At 48.4% G+C, this 17,262-nt stretch overlaps 1 protein-coding gene and 1 pseudogene across 7 annotated transcripts in view; both read left to right on the top strand.

The window, feature by feature from the left end:
• The first annotated feature begins 1,564 nt into the window (after nucleotides 1-1,564).
• The window catches only part of STX2 (syntaxin 2), a 54,578-nt gene continuing 38,880 nt past the window's right edge, over nucleotides 1,565-17,262 (top strand). For all 7 annotated transcript variants that reach the window (XR_010148207.1, XM_054664739.2, XM_009426576.5 and 4 more), the window contains exons 1-2: nucleotides 1,565-1,745; nucleotides 13,468-13,542. Coding sequence is in view for 6 of the 7 variants with exons in the window: in XM_054664739.2 (XP_054520714.1) it covers nucleotides 1,716-1,745; nucleotides 13,468-13,542 (105 nt within the window). In the remaining variant the exon portion in view is untranslated. The remainder of the gene's footprint in view (nucleotides 1,746-13,467; nucleotides 13,543-17,262) is intronic.
• On the top strand, nucleotides 14,152-15,578 carry LOC737849 (polyprenol reductase; annotated as a pseudogene).

Below are 17,262 nucleotides of genomic sequence, written 5' to 3'. Positions count from 1 at the left end.
GCAAGAAGGCCGAAAGAAAAGCGCTTGCCTGTTGCGGGGTCCAGGAGGCATTCTGGTGGGGAAGTTCAGGATATGGACAGAAAAAACATATCTTTTTTTTTTTTTTGGTGACGGAGTCTCGCTTTACTGTCCAGGCTGGAGTGCAGTGGTGCGATCTTGGCTCACTGCAAGCTCCACCTCCCGGGTTCAAGCAATTTGCATGCATCAGCCTCCTGAGTAGCTGGGATTACAGGTGCCCGCCACCACACTCACCTGGACAACTGGCCGTCAAGACCTTCCATCGGGTAACAGAACCACATCACACCTAGAACCAAGTCCAAAACGTCCTGTTTTTTAATGTGTAGCCTGTTGCTCTCAAGCAGATTTCTTAGCGCTGCCTTCTGGTCAGACCAAAGCCACCTCCTCCAGGAGGCAGTAAAGACTTTAACCTTGTTTAAAAACAAGTCTGGCCTTGCCTTCTCCTCCTGGAAGGCAATCTTTGTTTGCCTGGGAGTCTTTGGCTAGCCAGAGAGTAACAGTGTGATTTATGGTGGGGGCTTAGGGTTACATGGATATCACTTAACCAAGAGGCTGAGATCAACCATGAAAGCAATCAAACAATCAATCAATCATGCACATGCAATGGAGCCCAGTAAACGTTCTGCACACTGTGGCTCAAGTGAGCTTCCCTGGCTGGCAGTACTTCGTGTGTAAGGCCACACATCAGTGCAGGGCAAGTCATGAGGCCTGACTACACAGGGAGAGGACCACGGGAGGACCTTGAAGCTCCACGCTGTAAGAAGGGCTCCCCCTCTGCCCTTCTTCCTTGGCTGATGTTAATCCGTATCATTTTCCTGCTAAGAAACCATAGTTGTGAGTACAGTAGTTTTTAGTGTATTCTGTGATTCCTTCTAGCAAATTATGGAACTTGAAGGTGGTTTTGGAAACCGCCAGAATTTGCCGTTGGTGTCAGAGGTGATAATGGTCTTGGGGACTGTTCCCCCAACCTGTGTAGTTCACCTAAGCTCCTGCACCTTCATGACGACCTCTCTGCCAGTTCCGTGCCCATGCCCTTACTTTCTTTTCTCATCTATCATTTATTTGTCTGTGTCTGTATTGCCTGTTTCTCCTGCCAGAATGGCATCCCAGGGCTGGGCCTGCGGACGCTCTTCCCGTTACCGCCCCCTGCCGTGTTATGCTCCGTAAGCATCATGTGTGGTACACGATCTCTTCTCCTTCATTCACACCCGAGGCTGCGCGTGGACCCTTAAAGAGAAGGTTCGGCATATGTATTACCCAAAGCTGCACCTAGCACATTCCGGGAGCTTTGCTCTTTTGTCACTATTCGTTGAATGCTCTATATTTTGATAAATAAAACAATGAGTGTGAAAGCATAAAAGCAGATCAAGGGACAAACAGCACGCGTAGCGGAACTGCCAGCCTGGGGCTCGGCCGGACCCCGCCCCTCCCCGCCTAGGCCCCGCCCCCAGGCCCCGCCCCTCCGGGCTCCCGCTGGAAAGCGCTGCCGCCGTGTGGGTGGGTGCGGGGCGCGGCGCGGGCCGGGCATGCGCAGAGCGCGCGGGGCGCGGTTGCCGTGGCAGCGCCGGCTCCAGGGAGGGCTGCTGGCGCCGGGCCGGGACCGCGGGGCCTGAGGCGGAGACCGGAGAGCCCCCGGCCCGGCCGGAGGCAGCTCGGGACAGGCTTGAGCGGCGGGGCGCGCTGCCCGGCCGGCGGGGATGCGGGACCGGCTGCCAGACCTGACGGCGGTGAGCGGCAGCCGCGGGTAGCGGTTCAGGCCCGGCCGGGGCGGCGTCTGGAGGGCGGGCGGGGGCTCGGGGCGTCTTGGGCGGGGCTCCGGGTGGGTCCCCAGGGCGGGGATCTCCGGCGTTCTGGGGCGGGGGCTGCGGGCAGGGTCTCAGGGAGTCCTGAGCGGGGACTGCTGGTGGGGTCCCCAGGGCGGGGGTCCCGGGAGTCCTAGGGTGGGGGCTGCGGGCGGGGTCCCCAGGGCGGGGGTCTCTGGAAGTCCTAGGGGTGGGGGCTCCGGGCGGGGTCCCCAGGACGAGGGTCTCGGGGAGTCCTAGGGTGGGGCTCCGGGCGGGGTCCCCAGGGCTTCCTGGGCGGAGTCCTCAGGGCGGGTTGGGGCAGGAGGAGGGAGCGGGGAAGGTCCCGGCCTCGACCCCCTCTTCGAGCGTGGCCCCCTGTCCGTCACTCCGCTTGGCGGATTGTATCTGGCGCTTACCCAGCCGGAGCCCACTGGCCTAACTGTGGTCCGCCCCACGGGGTCCCCGCAGCTGGCGTCAGCCCCGGGGAGCAGGCCGGGTCCTCTTGGTCGCTGCTTTATCCCTGGGGCTTCACAAAGGACTGTGCACCAAGCGGGAGGCAACAGATGGGTGTGAAATGTGGGCACCTTAGAGTGCTGGGTGCTTGGGGTGGGGCGAGCGCGAACAACAGCTCGTGTCTGATCTCCCAGTAGTTTGCTTTGGAAACTGGGACCGTGTGTTGACTCTGAACGCACCTTATGCGCCCAGCAGCCGGGCACACAGCAAGTTACTGTTTACTTTAGCAAGGGAAAAGCAGGTCACTAAAAATTTTGGAAGGATTTCGATGCATTCTACACGTGTAAAGGTGACAGGACTGTGCATGGTGCAGTGACAGCGGAATGATAGTGATGGTCGTGCACTTTCCAAGCTTGTCTAACCCAGGACGGCTTAGGCCAGCAGAAGTAGTTATGACTTTTTCTCTTTACAATACAGGTACTAATTCATGCTACGTGTGTGCACAGATAGAGCCTCTGGTCTCTAAATTGTTGGCAGCCTCAGAACAGGGGTGCTAAGGCCCACAGCCCTACGACACCCACTGCATGTAATGAATTATTCTCTCTCCTCTGCTGCTAGAATGGAGCTGTTATGTACCCCCGAGTGGGAGAATAGAGAAAAGAGCCACTTAAATCATTATCTGTGTTCTGTGGTTCAGATGAGGAGCTCTGGTTGAGAAAGGCAATGATTTCATCCTTAGGATCATGGAAATGATGCTTTATATTCATTCCAAGGAAGTTTCTTCACGGTGATTTTTCCTTTTTTATTAATGGACAAATATTCCCTGTGTTCCGCAGATCAATATCATCTTAAACACAGCAAATTATAGTTGTGTTGTCTTGCCCGATGGATTATCTTTCAGTGCCGTGTAGTAGGAGCTCAGGTATTTATTTAATGAAGAAAAGCCGTGGCTCACGCCTGTAATCCCAGCAGTCTGGGAGATCAGGGTGGGGGCATCACTTGAGCCCAGGTATTGGAGACCAGCTTGGGCAACACAGGGAGACTCTGTTTCTCGAAAAAAATTAAAAAATTAGCAGGAGGCCAGTCGCAGTGGCTCATGCCTGTAATCCCAGCACTTTGGGAGGCCGAGTTGGGTGGACCACTTGAGGTCAGGAGTTGGAGACTAGCCTGGCCAACATGGCAAAACCCCGTTTCTACTAAAATAGCCGGATGTCATGGCGCACACCTGTAGTCCCAGCTACTCTGGAGGCTGCGGCAGGAGCATCGCTTGAACCCAGGAGGCGGAGGTTGCAGAAAGCCGAGATTGTGCCACTGTACTCCAGTCTGGGCAACAGAAAGAGACTCTTTCAGAAAAACCAACAAAACAAAGCACGCACAAAAAAACTATCCAGGTGTGACTCGCACCTGTAGTTCTTGGTACTCAGGAGGCTAAGCTAGGAGGATTCCTTGAGCCCAGGAGATAGAGGCTGCAGTGAGCCATGATTGTGCCATGCCACTGCACTCCCGCCTGGGTGACAGAGTGAGACATTGTCTCAAAAAAAAAAAAAAAAAAAGCTCAATGTCATTGAACGTGAGAGCTGTGACTATTTTGGCAAAATACAGCCAAATTTATATGTTGGGGAATCGTGAGAAAGTACCTTTTCTTGGCTTGAATAGCAAAAAGCAAATAAGGCAATTATTTGTCACTCAGTTTCTATATATCCAAACCCTTCCTGAAACAGTAGAACATGTCAATCAGTTTTGTTCTAGAACGGCAGAGCTAGAAGTCAGCTCATCTACTTCAATACCATCCTGCTTTAGACACAGCCACTGAGCAGTCAGAGAGTATATCCGTGGAAATTTCCACTCATGGAGTTTCTCATCTTGGGCAAATAATTTTTAAATCTCTCAAAACTTTTTCTTGTACGTGAAATGGGGACAGTGGTATCTCTCTTGTCCACCTCATAGAGGGAGTTATGAAGCATAAAATTATCTAATGTGTGAAGCTCTGGGAGAAGGTGGGAGGGAGCAAGTGCTATGTAATTATAAGTGTGATTAATGTTTACCAGATTTTTTGTTTTTAGGGAGTTATAAAAAGCAGCCTTCTGGCTGGGCACAGTGGCTTTCACTTGTAGTCCCAGCACTTTGGGAGGCTGAGGCGGGCAGATCATTTGAGCTCAAGAGTTCAAGACCAGCCTGGGCAACATGGCAAAACCCTGTCTTTACAAAAAACATACAAAAACTCAGCCAGGTGTAGTGGTGCATGCCTGTGGTTCCAGCTACTCAGGAGGCTGAGGTGGGAAGATTGCTTGAGTCCAGGAGGCGGAGGTTGCAGTGAGCCAAGATTTTGCCACTGCCCTCCAGCCTGGGCAACAGACAGATTGAGACCCTGTCTCAAAAAAAGAGAAAAGAACAACCTTCTCCCTAGTATAAAATAGTAAGTTAAAACTGAATTTGAAGTTTAATAACTTTTAATATTTAAAAACCCATCTTAAAGTTACCAGATACAAGTTTAATTCCCCTCCCCTGCCCCGCCCCAGGAAATGTGTCCTTTCCCAGTAGTTCTTAGAGTAGTTGAATGTGTACTCACAACCGTGCTTGTAAATGGCTGGTGTTTTTTTCTAGGTAAAGTTGAATATTTTGTTGGTTAAAATGCCTCATCAACAATGTCCGATTAACAAAGTATTTGTGATGCTTCCACGAAGTTTCTTTTCTTAGCTGCTGATGCTTGTTCCTGTGAAGAACGTGCCTCTGACAGTTACGTGGAAAGGGCTTAAAGAGTAATCTGCTCAATACAATCTGTACTGACAGATGTAGTTTCTAACCAGTGATGCTGTTTTTGAGCAACCAGTCATTTGGGCATAGAAAGTTTGCGTGACTTGGTCCAGATCTCTGACACTCTCAATCCAGAAAGATATTTCTGATTTACAGAAAGTAAAAGACTCGCCCATCCAGCAGGTACTTGAATGTCAGGCCTCTAGCAGATCATGTGCTGGGTGCAGAGAGACACAGCAGTGAACTGAGCGTGGGTGCGGATGCATGCAGCCTGGGAAGGAAGAGTGACCGAGGTGTAATGAAATTCACTGTAGGACGTAAGCAAAATGGAATAGCTATTCTATAAGATAACCACCCCAAACGTATTTTGATTACTTTTTTAAAAAAGTTTATGAACATTGATGTATTTATATTTGATACATATATATGATATATCTATTTATTATAGTGAAGAATAGAGAAACCACACATTTCATCTGTGGGAATTGTTTGCATGATAATAAACAATAAATACACAGTAGCTGTGTGGTGTTCTTAGTAGACCTAAAAGAAATGAGAACGTTATTTTTCATCCTGGTTTCAAGGTGATGAATTGCAAATCTCTTTTTTTTTCTTTGATACAGGATCTCACTGTGTCGCCCAGGCTGGAGTGCAGGGGCACGATCATTACTCATTGCACCCTTGACCTCCCAGGCGCAAGCCCTCCTCCCGCCTCAGCTTCCTGAGTAGCTAGGACCACAGGCGCGTGCCGCTGCACCCAGCAAACTTCTGTATTTTTTGTAGAGATGGGGTTGCGCTGTGTTGCCCAGGCTGGTCTTCAACTCTTGAGCTCAAGCAATCTGCCCACCTTAGGCTCCCAAAGTGCTGGGATTTCAGGCGTGAGCCACCGTGCCCGGCCTGCAAATATAATTTCTTAAAGGGCGGAAAACACTGCTCAGATATTTTTAAAAGTTATTTTTTGACAGCTCATGTTTGCCCACGTAGTGCAGAATGTTGTACAGTGAAGATGCAGGTTCCAATTCATAAAATAAGAAGATTAAAAAACTTCACTGGAACTTAAAATACTAAGAGTTTAATATATGAACATAATTTTATATATGCATATATTTATAGTTTAGAATGTCATAACTTATGCAGTCCTGCCAAATTTTTATATTTTGTGTGTTCTCATACAAACAGTTCCTACAGTTGGAGTCTATAGTTTCTCTATTCTTAATTACAATAGGTTTACTCATTTGTATATCTAAACATGTCCTTTAGTTTGAAGAGCAAAATCTATATGTTTTCACAGATTAATCACTTCTTGTTTTTAACTTGAGGTCTATTCTGAATTTAAGGAGCAGCAACTCTAAGAAATAACTGATCCATAGAAGAGCTCCCTAGGAGCCCAGATCTATCGCCTTGTGGTGGCAGGATTTGCTCCTGCCTCCGGACTGATACGCCCCCTCCTCCCTGCCCTTGCAGGTGCTGCTCCCTTTGTCTGAACCACTGGACTTCTCCCTCTGCGCCTTCTCTCTTGCCTTGTACCTTTTTTTTTTTTTTTTTTTTTTGAGACAGAGTGTCGCTTTCTTGCCCAGGGTGGAGTGCAATGGTGCAATCTCAGTTCACTGCATCCTCCGCCTCTAGGGTTCAAGGAATTCTCCCGCCTCAGCCTCCCATGACACCCAGCTGATTTTTGTATTTTTAGTAGAAGTGGAGTTTCACCACATTGGCCAGGCTGTGATCCACCCGCCTTGGCCTCCCAAAGTGCTGGGATTACAGGTGTGAGCCACCATATGTAGCCTCGCACCTTTTTTAGTCTCAGGTTAGGCATCACCGGGAAGCCTTCCTGCCTCCCTTTCCTCGCATGTTCCCACAGATGGCCCATCTTGTCTTGGGGCATTCTGGACACAGATGCAGTCCTGTTTTTTCCTGCACCCTTCCCCCAGTGCTTCAGCCTTTTCAGGACAGATGCATACTGTCATTTGTGCTCTGAAGCCTCAGTATTCTGCATGGTGCCTGATCCAGAGCACCTGCCAGGTATTTATTGAATCAGTGTGTTTCCATTTGAAAATGCCCATGGTAAGAAAAATGTAGATGCCACTGGAATCTGTTGTCTTCAAGGCCTTTTGGTTAAAAGGGACAGAAACCCATCAGCTAAAGCAGAAAAGGGAGATTTATTAAAAGGCAGAATGGGCTGGGTGGGGTGGCTCACGCCTGTAATCCCACTACTTTGGGAGTCCAAGGTGGAAGGATCACTTGAGGTCAGGAGTTCCAGATCAGCCTGGCCAACAGGGGGAAACCTCGTCTCTACTAAAGATGCAAAAATTAATTGGGGGTGGTGGTAGGTGCCTGTAATCTCTGCTATTTGGGAAGCTGAGGTGAGAGAATAGCTGGAACCTGGGAAGTGGAGGTTGCAGTAAGCCAAGATCCTGCCGCTGCACTCTAGCCTGGCTAACAGAGTGAGAATCCATCTCAAAAAAAAAAAAAAAAAGGTAGAGTGATTTCTCCCAGGCTTTGAGGGCACGTAGTACCATCGGCCCTCATGAGGGATGGAGTTAGGACGGAGCGAGCCACTGAGGTCCTTCCCGTCCTTGTGTCGTGGCCGTTTTGTGTTCGCGGGGTCTTAGTCTGTGTGTGTGTCTCTGTTTCCGTTTGTTGACGTTTGTCATTTGTGTGTACTTTCCCACTCTCCTCCCCCTTGTCTGTGTCTGCCCTTCTCTTGCTCTTCATTCATTCATTCACTCGTTTGTTGACCTGGTCGTCACTGACTGGCGGCTGGGTGCCAGGCACTGCTGTGGGCAGGATGCCTGGGTTGTGAAAAGACAGAAGTCCTTGCTCTTGTGGAACCTGCAGCTGGGAGATAGACAGCAGCTGAGCAGATGAATCAAGTGTCTTTCGCAGTCCTTGCTGTGAAGGAATAAGCAGGGCGAGGGTGTGGGTGTGGCTGCCTTGGCCGGGTGGGTCAGGGGGCCACCCCGTGAGCTGAGCTGTGGATAAGAAAGCGGCTGTGGACAGGGCTGGGGGAGGGTGCCCTGGGCAGAAGGCACAGCAAGTCCAGAGGCCCAGAGTTGGGAACGAGGTCATGCAAGGGACAGAAAGATGCTGTCGGTAGTGAGTGGATGGTCAGCAGTGGGCGGAGGTGAGATGTGAGTGAGCTGAGGAGGTTGGCTGGAGCGAGATCCTGAGGGTTTCTCTTCGTCTCCACGGCCTGGTGTAAGGGGCTGCCCCTGCCCCCAAGTTTAAATGCTCTCTAGTTCACGCTCTCTAGGCTTCATCATGTCAGTTCTGATCCTCATTCCTGGGGCGAGATCATGCGGTGGGCCCTTGGTAGCTCAAGATTAGCCTGGCAGTGTCTCATGTCCACGTGCCATGCTGGGGGCATCCAATTTATTGCAAGTGCTTTGGAGAGCAATTTGGCATTGTTTAGTGAAGCTGAAGACGCTTAAACCCCATGGCTCGGTGGTCCTCTCTCTGCATGTGTGTGTATGTTCCAGAAAACCATCCTGACATGCATGTGCAGCCTTGTAACTGTGGTTCGTTATATTGTTGGTAATGGAAAAATATTAGGCACGATAGGAGCCTGGATGGCTACCTCATGGCTGTTTATATAATGGAGTGTACGCAGCAGTAAGATGAATGTATGAGGTTGAACCATATGGTGTGGTTTCACCTAACACTAGAGCAATATATGCTGAGTGGAGAAATCTGAATGTATAGCTGAGAGGAAAAAAAAAATGATTAAATTGCAGAGGCAGGCCGGGTGTAGTCGCTCATGCCTGTAATACCAGCACGTGGGGAGACCAAGGTGGGAGGATTGGTTGGGCCCAGAAGTTCAAGGCCAGCCTGGGCCACATGGCCAGACCTCATCTCTAAAAAAATATGTGTGCCTGTAGTCCCAGTTACTCAGGAGGCTGAGGCGAAGGGATCACCTGAGCCCAGGAGGTTGAAGCTGTTGTGAACTGTGATCACGCTACTGCACTCCAGCCTGGGTGACAGAGCAAGACCCTGATTCCAAAAAAAAAAAAAAAAAAAAAAAAATTGCAGAAGTGTAATACTATTTACATAAAGTCTAAATGCCTGTTAAAAAGTATTTATATAATAATAATGGAAACAAGTGTTAGTAAAAATACAAAAAAATAAAAAAGTATAACATTTTATTATAGGTATAAAAGTGTAATTCACCATACAAAATATGAGAAAGTAGGTTACGTTTAGCACCATATTTACAAACTGGCCCAGAGTCAGCATTTACATATTTATTTATTTGTTTTTTGAGACAAAGTCCCTCTCTATCGCCAGGCTGGAGTGGCACCATCACTGCTCGCTACAGCCTCAATCTCCTGGGCTCAAGGGATCCTCACAAGTGTGAGCCACCACGCCTGGCTAATTTTTGTATTTTTTGTACCAAAAATGGGGTATCACCATGTTGCCCAGGCTGGTCTCAAACTCTGGAGCTTAAGTGATCCTCCCAGTTAAGCCTCCCAAAGTGCTGGGATTACAGGCATGAGCTGCCGCACCCGGCCAGCTTTTACCTATGTTTAATTACAAGTATTCTTTTCTTTTTTTACCCAAGTGATTTAATTGTGAAAAGTAAGTCAAAGTATTCTAGCAACAAAGTACTAAAACCACTGTGTATATGTCAAGGTTTATAATATATTTGCCCACAATTATTATTTGTATGGAAGGTCCTTAGCATGTGTGTGTGAACAACAGGCAGAAGAAAGCCAGGATTCTGTCCAGCTTTGGATTCTGCCATTTGTGGTAGTTCAGCTTCTATTGAATTATAAATGATGATCATTCCAATGGCAAATTACTCTTCTCTGTTAAATAGTCTCTAAACCAGGAAGCTACCTGCTACCTGTTCCTGACAATAGTATTCACACAGGGAGAGTTGTGATTTTACTATAATGCTACTTTTAAGGAGACTTCTGTTAACATTTAACCGAAATGGAATGTTGATATTTAAATGTTTATCCTGTACTTCGACACTTGGGAAATCAAGTATGTCATATAGAGAGTATTCCCTGGCTTTTAGTAAATGTTTGCCACAAGCAGTTTGGTTATTTACAATAAATACCCTCTCATAATCATGGCTGTTGTACAGCTGTTGCACTATCTCAGCCTGAAAGACTGAACATGGACATTCATTGAAGACAAGAATAATGTAGCTTAGGGATAAAGCCAAAAAGATTGCTTTGGTCATTTCGTTTTGTTTTGTTTTTTTGAATGGAAAAGCAAAGACAGTATTATTGGGTCTGTTTCCTGTTATCTAATCAGTTTTGAGACTTCCAGGTAGAAATAAGACATATAAGTCAAGGCTTAAGAATAAGAAATAAGACAATAGAGGAAACATATTCCAGTCATGTGGATCTTTCCTGGTCTACAGGGAGAGAAACAAATTGTTTACCAGCAAGCGAATGACTTGGAACAAAAATCCACCCGTGCCGTGGGTTCAGAGTGGAGGAGGATTGACGCCACGCCACTGTGGGGGGTGCATCGCGCAGCATGGGACGGTCACCATGGGAAAGCAGCTTGCTTTCACAGGGAAGCGTGGCGCTGGGGAGCATTGAGATGGGTGCAGCCTCTTTCCTGGAGCTGCAGGTGCAGCCTCCACAGTAGCATCTGCCTCATGGGATTTGCCTCATGATGGTCTTGTGGTGTTGGGGGTAGGGAGTAGTGGGAAGTGGTGGGTGTCCACCTGAAACAAGACAGGCTGTGGCTTGACCATTGTTGAGCCTGGGTGATGGCGACACTGAGGGCTCACCATAGTATTCCTTCTACTTTTGTATATGTTTACAGTTTCCCAAACAAACAAAAATGAGTGAGTTTGAATCTAGAACCTAAAGTTCCTGGCAGAGCAGGGAGGTGTGAGATGCCCTGAGAGCCATGTGGCACCTCCAGGGTGGGGTGAAGCACTTTTATGGCCCGGGGCTCAGGGCCACAAGGGCCGTCTGCAGCTCACTTTCAGCTCTCCACCCCTCCTCCCCTCCCCCTCCATGGGTATTTGGGTGAATGCACAGTCAGTCAATGACTTAAAGCGGTGATGCTTCACTCCATCATTCCTGGCCCTGCGCCTCTGAGACCGCACAGCTGAGAAGACAAGGCAGATAGCCATAGGGAAGCAGTGAGACCCCGTGCCCAGCTAGTGGGATTTAGTGCCCAAGTGAGCACTTGGAGACAGGGAGGGAGCAGGCTGTGGGCCTGAGAGGCGGGGCTGGCACGCACAGGGGAGTAGATCCTCTTTCTAAGAGAGGGGGTCCCCCGCAAGGGGAGTCTGTGGGACCTGGCCACCAGGCCTGGCCTGCATGGCTGGTGGGGCTCCGCAGCACAGCTCCTCCCCGCATCCCATCTTCCCCCAGGGTAGAGTGTGCTTGTTAGAGCAGGGTGTGTGGAATCACAGTCACAGGCCGTTTTCTGCTCTGCCGTCCCTGCGAGTGATCCCTGCACTGTGTTTCAGCCTCCTCACTGGCAACATGGGGACCATAAAATTAATGAGAACATGTGTGTAGAGTATTTCAAATTGCCAACTCTTGTGAGCTGGAAGTAAAGGACGGCTCTTACTCTTTTTAAGAGGGTCAACATGGTAATAGTACAGTTGTTAAGATGGGAAGTTTTGTAAAGTCAGACCTGGCGTCAGCTACTGGTTCGGCACCGCTTAGCTCTGAGACCATAACCATTGAGCATGTGTTCTACTCTGAAATAGCGATGCCAGCACCTGCCTCATGGTGGGGACTAGGGGGTGTGGTACCAGGAAGATTGACAGATAACGCACCTGGTCTGACTCCTGCAGACCCTGGGCACCGGCACTCAGTATCCTTCAGCCATTCTGTTTTGGTTTTTAGAGTGGTGTGGGATCCTGGAGAAGAGTGTTAAACTATGTGGGTCTGTCTTAATGTTAGTTTCTGCTGCTTGTCGGTTGATTGCCATTTTGTCTTTTCTTTTTTTTTTTTTTTTTGAGACAGAGTCTTGCTCTGTCACCCAGGCTGGAGTGCAGTGGCGCGATCTCGGCTCACTGCAAGCTCCACCTCCTGGGTTCATGCCATTCTCCTGCCTCAGCCTCCCGAGTAGCTGGGACTACAGGTGCCCACTACCGTGCCCGGCTAATTTTTTTTGTATTTTTAGTAGAGACAGGGTTTCACCATGTTAGCCAGGATGGTCTCAATCTCCTGATCTCATGATCCACCCGCCTCGGCCTCCCAAAGTTCTGGGATTACAGGTGTGAGCCACCGCGCCTGGCCCATTTTGTCTTGAAGTGCTGCTTTGCTTAGAATTATGAGTGTACAGGCTGGGCGAAGTGGCTCATGCCTGTAATCCCAGCAATTTGGGAGGGTGAGGCGGGCGGATTGCATGAGCTCAGGAGTTCGAAACCAGCCTGGCCAACATGGTGAAATCCTGTCTCTACTAAAAATACAAAAAAAAAAAAAAAAAAAAAAGCCAGGTGTGGTGGCAGGTGCATGTAATCCTAGCTATTCAGGAGGTTGGGGCACAAGCATTACTTGAACCCGGAAGGCAGAGGTTGCAGTGAGCCGAGATCCTGCCACTGCACACTCCACACTCCAGCCTGGGCGACAGAGTGAGACTTTGTTTCCAAAAAAAAAGAGTAGGGACTAGAAATAATTTTATTAATAAAAGCCTTTATTGGTTTATATATTAATATTACCCATGAAAGTAGTGTTACCTTATAAAACACTGATAAATATCTTATCCTTAGGGTCTTCTGATGGAGATGGGACAATGCTATCTCTATTTCATGGACAAGAGGCAGAGACTGAGACAAGCTAATGGGCTGCTGGGGAGGAGGCTAGAGCCCAGGTCTTCAGCTCCTGATCAATGGTCGTTCTTCTGGGTGGTGCTGGGGTTTCTTTTGTTTCGTTTTGTTTTCAGAGACAGGGTCACTGCAGCCCCAACCTGCCAGGTTCAGGTAGTCCTCCCACCTCAGCCTCCTAAGTAGCTGGGACCACAGGCATGGGCCACTAGGCCCAGCTAATTTTTTGTAGAGACAGGGTTTCACCATGTTGCCCAGGCCGGTCTTGAATTCCTGGACTTAAGCATTCTGCCCCCCTCAGCCTCCTAAAGTGCTGGGATTACAGGCGTGAGCCACTGCGGCTGGCCAGTGTTTTTAGTGTTTATGGAAAATATGCAACACAAGCAGTTTCACTTCTTGAGGGTAAAACTGGCCTGTGTTATATTGACTTACATAGTGAGAACTAAATGATTCTAAGCAGCTTAGTTCTGAGAAAGCCACCCCTTGTTTCTCTCCAGGTCTTCCACCTTCTGGCTGCTTCAGCCAGGATCTGTTGTGTTGAAAATGTTGCGGAGTTCAGTTGGAGTAGATAGTGGTGGCTGCTAGTCTGTTACAATTTGGTGCTGTAGTGAGTTGAGATCTTGTGGGTATTGAACTGTTTTTGTATTTCAGTTCGCTATTTGTGCCTACATAAAAATTTTAAAAAACTGAATTTTCCATTTTTCATTGTAGTGTAGGAAGAATGATGATGGAGACACAGTTGTTGTGGTTGAGAAAGATCATTTCATGGATGATTTCTTCCATCAGGTAAGAGCGTTTAATGAAACCCAATCATAGCCTGCCTACCTGTCCTCCCTCCCTCCCCCCACCCCTCCCTCTCTCCTTTCTCCCTCCCTCTCCCTTTCCTCCCCTCCCCTCCCCACCCCTCCCTCCCTCCCTTCCTTTCTTCCTCCCTTCTTTCTTTTTCTTTTTCTTGTTTTTGGAGACAGAGTCTCGCTCTGTTGCCCAGGCTGGAGTGCAGTGGCACAATCTCGGCTCACTGCAACCTCTGCCTCCCAGGTTCAAGTGATTCTCTTGCGTCAGCCTCCCAAGTAGCTGGGACCACAGGTGTGTGCCACCACGCCCAGCTAATTTTTTTTTTTGCACTTTTAGTAGAGACGGGGTTTCACCATGTTGCCTAGGCTGGTTTCAAACTCCTGAGCTCAGGCAATCCGCCCGCCTCAGCTTCCCAAAGTGCTAGGATGACAGGTGTGAGCCCTTGCGCCTGGTGGCTTTCTTCTTTAAGGATTTATATCAATATGATTGTGCATTTATCATATTTGAAATAATACTTAAGCTAATATTTTTAAAAGTTGTTGTTTGAATTACGTAAGTTCTCTGGAATTTTTAGTATGATCACAATGTTAATAATGAGAAAAATGCAAATCATCGTTCTGATGCAGTCCGGGAGGGAACTGGGTGCGGATGGTGGAGCTGTGCACGTGGCCTCCGTGTGGGCTGGGGCCGGGCCTGCAGCGCCCTCTGCTGGTGGGCGGCCACTTCTCCCACCCGGTGCTGGCTGCTGCAGGAGCGCCTCCTCCTTGCAGGCTGCCTTTTGGAGGTCCTGCGGCGCCCCTTAAGAGAGTTTTACGGGCGGTGGGGGCGCCAGCAGCGCGGAAGGCGGGCACGCGGGCCATGGCTCCCTGGGCGGAGGCCGAGCACTCGGCGCTGAACCCGCTGCGCGCGGTGTGGCTCACGCTGACCGCCGCCTTCCTGCTGACCCTACTGCTGCAGCTCCTGCCGCCCGGCCTGCTCCCGGGCTGCGCGATCTTCCAGGACCTGATCCGCTATGGGAAAACCAAGTGTGGGGAGCCGTCGCGCCCCGCCGCCTGCCGAGCCTTTGATGTCCCCAAGAGATATTTTTCCCACTTTTATATCATCTCAGTGCTGTGGAATGGCTTCCTGCTTTGGTGCCTTACTCAATCTCTGTTCCTGGGAGCACCTTTTCCAAGCTGGCTTCATGGTTTGCTCAGAATTCTCGGGGCGGCACAGTTCCAGGGAGGGGAGCTGGCACTGTCTGCATTCTTAGTGCTAGTATTTCTGTGGCTGCACAGCTTACGAAGACTCTTCGAGTGCCTCTACGTCAGTGTCTTCTCCAATGTCATGATTCACGTCGTGCAGTACTGTTTTGGACTTGTCTATTATGTCCTTGTTGGCCTAACTGTGCTGAGCCAAGTGCCAATGGATGGCAGGAATGCCTACATAACAGGGAAAAATCTATTGATGCAAGCACGGTGGTTCCATATTCTTGGGATGATGATGTTCATCTGGTCATCTGCCCATCAGTATAAGTGCCATGTTATTCTCGGCAATCTCAGGAAAAATAAAGCAGGAGTGGTCATTCACTGTAACCACACGATCCCATTTGGAGACTGGTTTGAATATGTTTCTTCCCCTAACTACTTAGCAGAGCTGATGATCTACGTTTCCATGGCTGTCACCTTTGGGTTCCACAACTTAACTTGGTGGCTAGTGGTGACAAATGTCTTCTTTAATCAGGCCCTGTCTGCCTTTCTCAGCCACCAATTCTACAAAAGCAAATTTGTCTCTTACCCGAAGCATAGGAAAGCTTTCCTACCATTTTTGTTTTAAGTTAACCTCAGTCATGAAGAATGCAAACCAGGTGATGGTTTCAATGCCTAAGGACAGTGAAGTCTGGAGCCCAAAGTACAGTTTCAGCAAAGCTGTTTGAAACTCTCCGTTCCATTTCTATACCCCACAAGTTTTCACTGAATGAGCATGGCAGTGCCACTCAAGAAAATGAATCTCCAAAGTATCTTCAAAGAATAAATACTAATGGCAGATCTGCGAAAAAAAAAAAAAAAAAAAAAAAAGAGAGTTTTACAAAGGCCTTCCTGCAAGACTGGCAGTGTCTCAGAACGAGGCCTCCTTGGTTCTTCAGGAAGTGGTGGTTCCGGCAGCAGAGGTGGCGCCTGGCTGCCGGGGCAGGGGTCAGGTGTGCGTGGCTCCCACCAGCACTGCCATCCGTCCACTGGTGGGTGTGAGTCCTAAGGCAAGTGCCTAGAGCAGAGGGCTCAGGGTCTGAAATCGGTGACTGATCAGCTGTATATGAGCTCAGGTAGAAGACTCAGAGGAAAGTCACAGGTGACCCAGTGGCTGATATTTTAAAACGTGGTGGCCTGGCGGTGCTGGGATCCTATCTGAGGTGTGAGGCCTCCCCCTCCTGCTTATCTCCCCAGCTCAGCTCTTGGGCTTAGGCCCTGCTGAAATTCTCAGACCTAAGAATTATCTGATCTAATGTTGCTTAATTTCAAATTTTTGAAATTGAGTCACAGAACAAATATATTGACCTTGTAAAACATGAAGAAACGAAAACACATGTCCAGTGGGTTTTTTAATGACGGAACCTTCATTGCAGGACTCGTCTTGATTATGCTGAGTCTCATGGGATAGTTTCACTCAGCAGCCTCATCTGGCCTAGCAGTGCCTGGATTTGAACATTTTAATAGGTTTATAAAAGCATATGGAAAGTTACTAGTTTTTCAGATTCAGCCAGAATTTCTTGAATATCTCACGTAAGCCTAGTCACTGGTTTTCTAGTATTTGTTAGTCGCTACTGTTATTTAAAGGAAAAAACCGTGAGATTAAATTGTTAGCTACAAGGAACTTCCTTTAAGGTATGAAGGAGTTAAGATGCTGGGATTTCCTGATTTCACTTCTTGGAAATGAGACTTTTTAAATTGTCTTTAGCCTTCCTGCCCCCTTTGTCAAATTACTATTTTTCTGATTTTATTCCTTTTACTTGGTTGCTTAACTCTTCCATGTAAGTTCTTTGTAAAAATGTATTTATTTTAAAGAATCTCCTGCCATTAAGTGTTGCATTTAATAGAAAAGTTACATAGTGCAGGCCGGGCGCAGTGGCTCATGCCTGTGCTCCCAGCACTTTGGGAGTCCGAGGTGGGTGGATCACCTGAGGTCAGGAGTTCCAGACCAGCCAGGCCAATGTGCCAAAACCCTGTCTCTACTAAAAATACAAAAATTAGCCAGGCATGATGGCAAGTGCCTGTAATCCCAGCTGCTTGGGAGGCTGTGGTGGGAGAATCGCTGGAACCTGGGAGGCGGAGGTTGCAGTGAGCTGAGATTGTGCCACTGCACCCCGGCTTGGGGCAACAGCTTGGGCGACAAAAAAAAAAAAAAAAAAAAAAAAAGAACAGAAAAGTTACATTGTGCAATTCACTGAGTGCCATTAAGCTGTGGTCTTTGTCTATCTGGTGCCAGTCTGTCTTTGCTGCTGGCGTCTCAGGGGCATGTGGGAAACAGGTTACTCGTACTTTAGGAAGGCTTGCCCAGTGCTTGCCTCATTGGGTTCTAACTTAAGCTCAAGCTTTCATTTGTTAAATAGTCAATTTATTTTGCACTTAATTTCTGTGAAATGACTTCCTAGACAAATACAGAAGCAAATAATGTTTGGTAATATAAACTCATTCTGATCTTCAATATCACATAGAATTTTGCAAGAGAAATGAA

This window comes from Pan troglodytes, chromosome 10, assembly GCF_028858775.2.
Source record: "Pan troglodytes isolate AG18354 chromosome 10, NHGRI_mPanTro3-v2.0_pri, whole genome shotgun sequence".
Taxonomy (NCBI): Eukaryota; Metazoa; Chordata; class Mammalia; order Primates; family Hominidae; genus Pan; species Pan troglodytes.
Note: the sequence above shows the minus strand (reverse complement) of the source record. Positions and strands in the feature narration are given on the sequence as shown.